Consider the following 9,252-nt stretch of genomic DNA (forward strand, 5'->3'; position numbering starts at 1 on the left):
TTGGAAAACAAGCAATTAAAATAAAAGAAATTACCTCTAATCACACCACCCAGTGATCACTGCTGTTAGCATTTTAGTATTTCATCCAAATTCTTTTTTTTTTTTGAAAATGAGATTATGACTCCATATGCTGTTATATTATCCTGTAACCTGTGTCTTTCCCTTAGCCATGCATTTGCGTGGCATTTGTCATTCCATTTTATAGTTACATCTTGATTAATTTAAATTAGTCACCACTGCCAACATTTGGATTGTTTTCAAATCTTTATTTTATTTTATTTTTTTGTCTTCTTTCTTTTTAGGGCTGCACCCAAGGCATATGGAGGTTCCCAGACTAGGGATCCAATCAGAGCTATAGCTGCTGGCCTACGCCACAGCCACAGCCACGCCAGATCTGAGCCACGTCTGCAACCTACACCACAGCTCATGGCAACGCCGGATCCTTAACCCACTGAGCGAGGCCAGGGATCAAACCTGCATCCTCATGGATACCAGTCGGGTTCGTTAACCACTGAGCCCTAACGGGAACTCCCAAATCTTTATTCTTATAAAACATGCTGGGATGGATCTATATATGAAAGGGGGTTTGTTTCATGTGGGACACACATACACTCACTCATATATATTTATTTGTTTCTATTTCTTAACTAATTATTTCTTTAGGATTTGTGAGATATTCCTAGGAAGAACTTTTTTGATAGGAAATCCTGGAATGATGGATATTGGCCACTAAGACGAATCACTACCTAATTGCACAACAGAAAGAAAGAAAAACCCTGCAATGTATTTTCCTAGCAGTTTAAGTCTTCCTGTTTACCTCCAGTTCCAACACTGCCTTTTTGTCATGGGTGTTTGTTGAAGTCTGATGCACACACAGAAAATCACACAAATGATACTCTCTCGTGGTGGGCTAAAGCTGTCCTTCGTCCATCATGCTGGCCCTGCCTTCACTACCTCAAACTCTTTTGGGTCCTCTCTCAAAAACTGGTTTCCTTGAAAAGCTCATCAGTCTTGGTTACCTCCTTGCTGCCCCGGGGCACGGAGCTTTCTCAAATTAAAGCTGCCTCATATCCACAGGTCATGAAGGGTGAGATGGATGAGAACCTTGCCTTAGAGTTCCTACACCTAATGGTACAGAAAATCACAGGGGTGGGGGGTGAGGGGTGGGAGGGTGCCCTAAAGAAATACCAATACCTGACCCCACTCCAGGACAGAGATTCTGGGGAGAAGCAACTTGGGTGTCAGTTTTTAAAATTCTCAGGTGATTAGACTGGGTAGGGACCGAGAACCACTGAAACTTCTGTCTCCTTGAGTGACAGATTCAATTCTACTGAGTTAACCTATAGGTGAGGATGCCTCTGCCTGTTTGGTGTGGTGGCAGACTCCCAGAAATGAGCCAGTGCCTTCACCGTGTCTCTTCCAACCATGGGGCAGTTGCACAGATTTCACTCCTAGAGCATAGTTCCTTATACTTACTATTTGATGCACAGCAAAGGTAGATTGTCCTAAGCAGACCAGCACTTTCCATGGCCAGTATTAACATCCAAACAGGACTGAGCTTTGAGAGAAGTCATGGTGATGGAGGAAGAGCCATGGACACCTTCCCATGTTGAGGAATATAATGAGGAGAAATGGAGGTGCAGAAGCACAACAAAATACATCTATAAACATGCTTGAGGTCACGAAGACATCCGTGGCTTCTGAACTGTGGTTCTGCCCTAGGGAGCCTTGATCAACATCCTAACACTTGCAAAGGAAAGTCTAGAAGAGGTATTTAAAAAGTGCAGCTCCCTTGACAAATCAAAGGACCCAGGAGCCAACTGAGAGCTCCCAATGGCCAAATGGCAAACCACCGGGGCGACAGGACATCTAAAGGAATATTGTTATTATAACCCAAAGTACTAAGTAAATTCCCATGTGTCTGTACGGACGTACATGTTGGACTAAATAAATAAATAGGGGAGAAGAGACACATGTCTCATATGGGTGATTTCTGAATAATTTAGGTAGGTATTCTCTACTCCTTAAGTGTGAGCTGCACAGATGACTTTTTCCAAAACGTGCAATATGGAAAGGGGGGCATGGGGACTTTCTAGTGCAGAAACCTCAAGGTTAACACCATGCATCATAAACCATGCAGTACAGTATACCCTTAACATGATGTGTTAAGAATGGCACTTCATCTCTGTTGCCCTCCTCACGAAACTTCAGGACGCCAGTCTAACCGTGACAGAAACATCAGGCAAACCCAAACTGAAAGACATTGTACAAAACACAGGGCTAGTACCACTCAACATTTGTCAGGGTCCACGAGGGCAAAGGCAGTCTGAGAAGCTGTCACAGCCCACAGCGTCCTAAGGAGACACGACGACTGCTTATGTAAAGGGGTACCTGGGTGAGTTCTGACAACAGAGGAAGGACGTTAGGTTCCAAACCATGGAAATCTGAATCATGCGTGCACTTTAGTTAATAATGATGTACTCAGCCTGGTTGGTTGGTTGTGACACATGCACCATAACGATGAAAGACGTGAACAAGAGGGGAACTGTGAGTGTCATGTATGGGAATGCTCTGTACCTTCTTCACAAACTTCCTGAAAATCTAAAACCATTCTAAAGTCAAAAGTGTATCCAAAAAGAACAGGATGATTCCCCAGACCAGCAGTGAGAGCAGTGGGATCTTGTGAAAGACTGGAATTCTCAGGGCCCAGCCCAGACCTCCGGAGTCAGAAGCTGATCTAGCAGATTGGCTAAGAGCTCTGCTCTCCAGTACCTCCCGTTTTAGATGCCGTCATGGTACCTTTTCCTCTGTATCCTGGAGTGAAGCTCAGAGGAGGCATCTTGGTGGCCTCTGAGTATCCAGTCATCACTTTCCACAAAGGGGTGCTAAGTTTGCCTCTCTTTTCAAGTCTTTCAAGTCTGATCCCCGGGGTCCTTCTCAGACCCCCTTGTGCTTGTGTCTTTCACAAGCCCACACAGATCTCCACTTCAGCTGTCCCTGGACCGGTAACGGGAACCAACGTGCTTGTTTCCAGAGTTTACAAATCACAGCAGAGTGTGAATTCTCTGGAGACAGACATGACCTTGGGCAAATCGTGTGATCGCTCTGTACTGAAGTTTCTTCATCTGTGATTTAGGGATGATGAAGAGTATCTACCACCTGTGTTTTTAGGGGGATTGGGAGTCGTATCCTGAGGTGTTAATAATAATATCCAACCCTTAGTGGGAACCCTGTAAGTGTGACCTTGCGCTGTTGTTTGTGATGGATGTCCTGCCTCTTAAATGCCTCTTCACTTCCCCCAAAGCAGCAGGGTTTTGAGTGCAAAATAATGGCTCAGGAAAGATGAGGTGGATGGAGTGGGTGAAAGGAGCCCACACAATACAAGTTCAAACACAGGGACAGCCCTGCCCCCACCGCTCATCTTCGAAGGCACTTTGATTTTGACTTGGGATGTTGGAGATATTTCGTGTTGGTTATATTAGGCTTTTAGAATAAAGCTCAAAAATGAGGTTGGAAAATACAACCCAGGTGTGAATGAATCTTACCTCAAGCTTCCCCCGCTACCTTTGTTCTGCTATCAAAGAAAACTCCCTTTCCGTTTTGATCTAAGGTTATTCTAGTTCCCAGTGATAGGCTAAGCAGAGTTTCTGTTTAGCCTAAAAGGTGAGATCAGTCAGAAAAGAAATCAACACCTCGGGGACTGTTCTCGCCGCAGGTGGGTAAGTGCATGTTTGGATAATAGTTCCAATTTTCCTTATTTGCTCTTTGGAACTGGTTAAGTAGAAACTCAACAATTTATATGCCATAAAGAGACAAGCCTTGGGTGTTTTGGTTTGTTTTGCAGATGGGGATAAATGTGGTGGATTCTGCAGTATCCGGATTAGGGGGTTGCCCTTATGCAAAGGGCGCTTCTGGGAATGTAGCCACTGAGGATTTGGTCTACATGCTTAATGGCCTGGGGCTCAACACAGTAAGTTAACTTAGCATATTTTAATATTCATACATTCCTTGCAGACGCAAACTGGAATGCAGCTCAGATTTGGGAAGCAACTTTGAGGTCAAGTTTTACTACACTGTTGCTGTTTGCTAAAATGCACAGTGGGAAAATACAATAAAAATTCTTCAGGGGAACTTTATAAAGTAACTTACTGCTATAGATCCATCACCAATAATGCTACCATTTCACATTTTTATGGTGCTTCGTGACCTCCAAAGTACTATTTCATCTATTATCTGATTTGATTTCACACACACTTGGTGAGTTAGAGCCTGCTTTTGCTTTTATAATCGTTGTTTTTGTCGTTTTGTGTTCTTGCGTGAATGTTTTCCTTGGAGGAAACGGAGATCTTGATTTTCTCACAGTGACAACGAGGCTCCTGGAAGAGAGCCCAGGGCACTTTTTAAAAGGCCAGTGGAGGAACAGAGCTTAAAAATTCTTAGTATGCAAGACACTGGACAGCAAGAATAGTCTTTTTACAAGTGGTACCTGAAAAAGCCATGGGCTCTGTAATAACACCCACCAAAATCATTACCTTCTTTTGCCACATGCTTGTGAAAATAACCTTCTAGTCTATAGGGCAGTTTTTTTTTTTTTAAGGGAAAAAGTATAAAAGATAAGATATGTTCACAGATGGTTTGAAGTTTGGAGTTCAGAATGTTTTCTGAGATATGAAAGCATCATCTGGATTACCAAAATGGCATTGGCCTCACTTCTCCTCCTCCCTCATCCCTCACTCTCCTTGGTGGTGCTCCTGCAGCAGAAAACTTGTCTGCAGCCACCATCTCTGCACCATTTGGTGGTTTCTCACCTCCACCCTCGCTCCTGCTCTCACCACCACTTGGAATGGCCCTAGTCTCCAGATTCTTTTTCCTCTGGGGAGTGAGGCACCATCATTCTCAAAAACGTATCTTCTAGCATTTTCCTGCTTCCGCGTTCCCAGCTGCCTTCCTCATAACCTACCAGGAGGTTGTATGACCTTCTTTCTGTCTAGCGCCCCCTGCAGCAGAGAGGTAGTATGACAGCTTATACACATTCAGTGCCTGTTGCCTAGAGAGGCTCAGTCATGTTCCTGGAAAGACCATAACACTTGGCACTAAGCACTGGAAACTATTGCCTCTCTTCTCTGGTTAGGAATAAATATTATTTCACTTACAAAGCAGTTTGATCATTTCCATAATTTCCATTAGAAATGTGTGGCCGTGACAGAACCTAAAGGGAAGTATACGTCTTTTAAAAAATTTATTTTGTTGGAGTATAGTTGACATACACGGTTGTGTTAATTTCTTCTCTACATGCTGTACAACAGTGATTCAGTTACATATTCTTTTTTGTATTGTTTGCCATTATGGTTTATTACAGAACATTGAATACAGTTCCTTGTGCTACACAGTAGGTCCCGAATGTGGCTCAGATCCAGGGTGGCTGTGGCATAGGCCTGCAGTTGCAGCTCCAGTTTGACTCCTAGCCTGGGAATGTCCATATGCTGCAGGTGCAGCCTTAAAAAGAAAAGAAAAAAAAATCCTCCTCCATGCTGCCATGAAGATTTCACCTAAAACACAAAGGAGAGGATCTGCCGATGTGTGCCTTCTGCCGGAGCACATGTCAGCAGATTCCCAGTTCCTGAAAAGCAAGGCGGTGTTCTGTCACCTAATGGGGCCTTTTGTGCCTTTCCCAGTCACCTTCTCCCATGACTTTCCATGTATCTCATGGTCGTTTTCAGATGTCTGTACTCCTTTCTGCGGGCAGTGCCCACCCTTCCTCCTTCTGCTCCAGGACGCCTACTCTTCATACAAACCCTGCAAGCTTCAGGTCAGGGTTCATCCCTCCTGGCACCGTGCCCTCACACACTCCTCTCCGTTTATGTCCACTTCCTTTTGCTCAATGGTTTGACAGCCCTGCACCTCTGTTCTCATGAACATTCAGGGGCATCACTCTCTCAGTGACGTTAGTTACCGTGCAGAGTCTTCTGTTTAGGGTCCATATTGCCTTGCAGTGCCCTAAATACAGAAACTATATTCTACATGAATGTCTTGAAACCCAGACCCTGTCATAGTCTATGAGATATATGTAAGCATCGGATTTAAGTGCTTGATGATTTAATATTTAAATACAACCTTATTACATGGAGATATCTATTAATTAAATAAAATAGTAGAGAACGGCCAAAACAAAATTCTTCTTTGGTATGGTACCAGCAACTCTCCCTGAGTAATTGTTAAAATTACTGGGAGTTCCCATTGTGGCTTAGTGGTTAATGAATCTGACTAGGAACCATGAGGTTGCAGGTTCGATCCCTAGCCTCACTCAGTTGGTTAAGGATCTGGTGTTGCCCTGAGCTGTGGTGTAGGTCGCAGATGCGGCTCGGACCTGGCATTGCTGTGGCTGTGTTGTAGGTGTGGCGTGTACAGCTCTGATTGGACCCCTAGCCTGGGAACCTCCATATGCTGCAGGTGCGGACCTAGAAAAAGACAAAAAGACAAGAATAAAATAAAATAAAAATAAATGGAGTTACTGGAGAGGAAAGAAGAACACTGGTGACTAAACTCTTCCTATGGTCTTTTGTTAGATATAATCCAGAAACGAAAGACCCATGTAGCTAATTATTTACAAAATTTACATGTCACTGGATTAAGTATGTTAAACCAAAATATGACTGGCAGGTACTCCTCACAAAACCCTTACCATTTTGATTCTTAGAAGTCGACTAACAGAAAACAGTGCTCTAAAAGTTTCTAGAGAGAAGTAATTTGCTATATTAAAATGATGGATCTCTCTATGATCATGGGTATGAAAAGCCCCTATGAGTATTTATACGTGTCTATTTTAGGAAAATAACAAACTTATATATATAAATTTTAAACACTACTCCTTAATAGCAAGGAAGCCTGACTCTGTCCAGTTTTAAGTCCACGTGGTTTCTAGTCCATGTGGAAGGAGGACCTAGGAACTTACAAAAATGCTCCGTGGAGGCAGATCTCTGATTAATCTGCCTGATGCTCATCTCCCCTGGTGATAGCGCAGGTGCGGGGTGGAGCCCTGGAAGGTGACTTTTGTCTATATCAAGGCTGAGATGAGGAGCATGCCTTCATACCCAACTGCCTATCTGTCATCCATGGATTTACCAAAGCCTTTCTTGATCCTATGTATGCTTTCAGGCAGTACAGCCCCTCAGGCAAACGTGCTCCAGATGTGTACCAAACACTGCTTCATTTTATTTGACTACCTCCTTCCCTTTCATACCAGTTATAGTGTTTTTGAATATGGTTAAAAATTATACATTCACCTTCCCTATATTTCTTATAGCTTTACCAGTATTTATCAGTATATTTTCATGTAGTAAGAGTTTTTTACCTTAAGTCCTTATCTATAAACTCCTCCAAACCATCATCACTTAAATTGCCCTTCACTGATATTTTGTAGAGTGTTTCTGGTTCCTTCATTGTCCTTCCTAGAGTTTAGTCATGAGCACAGATTTCACTGGGTTATTCAAGTGTGGGGAGACTATGGTTTTATACTAGGGTTCGATTCAAGATATGCTTAATAAAGCAGAACAATCTAAAATCTACGTAATTCCTGAAGACCAATGTCACCCCCACATCAATAAGGAACAACATTTTGTACAGTAATGTTAAATGGTTAAGTAACTACTGATAAAATTAAAAGGAATCTGTTTTGTCTTCTTTCACCCTAACCCCCCCCACCCCACCCCTTTCCATCTGGCATCCCCCGCTTTGCCTCACCAGGGTGTGAATCTTTACAAAGTGATGGAAGCTGGCGACTTCATTTGCAAAGCGGTGAATAAAACTACAAACTCTAAAGTAGCACAAGCCTCCTTCCATGCTTGACTTAAATGCATTTGTGACTTAAGGCTGAGAAGATCCATTTCAGCTACAGATTCATCTGAAAATCATGACTGTCAACTTGTGCTGATACGGGAAGTAATAGACAAGAGTGGGGAAAAAAGGGGGTACTTTCACAAAGCGTATTATTGGCTAAATTACGAAGTCGTGGAGAAGAAATACCAGCCATCAAGTAAATTTCAAGCCGAGGCTAAATGAAAAATTTGTAGACGTGCTTTGAACGTGGAGAAAAGTCTACTCTTTTGCTCTTACAGAAATAACTTTTTAATTTAGTAGATGTGAAAATTGACTTCAGATTTCCCTAAGTATCAAGTACTGTGTTAATACTTAATCAAGCTGGCTTAGCACAGCCTCCGTATTGTCAGTAGTTTATGAGCTCCTGCGTGGTGTGCAGAGTGTGTGGCCTTCATGTTATAAGTTATGCCTCTGGATCTCGACTTTCCGTTTGCCAAGTCAGTTAAGTTATGGACCAAGCGCCAAATCTCCATCTGACCCTACATAATTTTTAGCAATAGAACTTTTATATTTCAAGTATGCTAACATCTGTTAACTATTTCAATGACTTTATCTTGTTCCAAGAGGCTGTGGTCAATGGCAAGATGCCACATCCTGGAAACATATGACCCCCCAGTTTGTCACATGCATCCAGTTTACCATACTTTCCCTTTCATCAGTTGTAGTAAAAAAAAAAAAACAAAACAAAAAAACAGTGGGGCGTTGCTCAACAATTGAGAAATAAAAGGTATAACTTTCATCCCAATGTCTGAGTTACAGAGTTGAGAATAAATTGATGCATGTACTGTAATTCCCTTTTATGGTTTTCAGATCACTTCCAAATTATCCAAGAAATGTCACTGTTATCCTAGTAATATTAAGGCAGTTATTAATTCATGGGAAAAATTGTTTTCCATTAATTTAGGGTACTTTGATTAAATCACATCATTTTGGGGGGGTTGACTTTTTATGATTTGTTTTTTTTTTAATGTTGAAGTGGCTGAAATTCTGTCTTTTTAAATAGTATTGCCAGAAATAGCAAAAATTAATATGTCAAAGATGAGGAGAGGAGCAGGAGGGCTGTGTTAAGAAAAAACATTTTGGTAACCTATGCAAATCATATGGGATGGTATTATTATAGGTGGGTCAGTTCTGTTATTTATGTAGACTTCTCCAACAATACTGGCTGATTTTATCTTTGAATAAATTCAAATAGAACTTGAAATATGAAAGTGAGCACTGTGGACTTCCTTGTAAATATTCATCAAAACCACTGAAATAAAAAGAAATTCAAGAAAATAAGAGAAGTACTTATTGCAACTAAGTTAACTTTGAAGATGTACAATCAAAGAAAAGGATCTCAAGGGAAACATATTGGAAATTGACAAAACCAAACTA

The 9,252-nt window shown here is 41.9% G+C and overlaps 1 protein-coding gene across 1 annotated transcript in view; it reads left to right on the plus strand.

The window, feature by feature from the left end:
* Window positions 1–8,801, plus strand: part of HMGCLL1 (3-hydroxymethyl-3-methylglutaryl-CoA lyase like 1) — a 136,705-nt gene extending 127,904 nt beyond the window's left edge. Inside the window, exons 8-9 of the mRNA XM_047797261.1 lie at window positions 3,845–3,970; window positions 7,744–8,801. Of these exons, the coding sequence (XP_047653217.1) occupies window positions 3,845–3,970; window positions 7,744–7,845 (228 nt within the window). The 3' untranslated portion in view covers window positions 7,846–8,801. The remainder of the gene's footprint in view (window positions 1–3,844; window positions 3,971–7,743) is intronic.
* The last annotated feature ends 451 nt before the right edge of the window (window positions 8,802–9,252 follow it).

This window comes from Phacochoerus africanus, chromosome 9 (assembly GCF_016906955.1).
Source record: "Phacochoerus africanus isolate WHEZ1 chromosome 9, ROS_Pafr_v1, whole genome shotgun sequence".
In the NCBI taxonomy this organism is placed as follows: domain Eukaryota; kingdom Metazoa; phylum Chordata; class Mammalia; order Artiodactyla; family Suidae; genus Phacochoerus; species Phacochoerus africanus.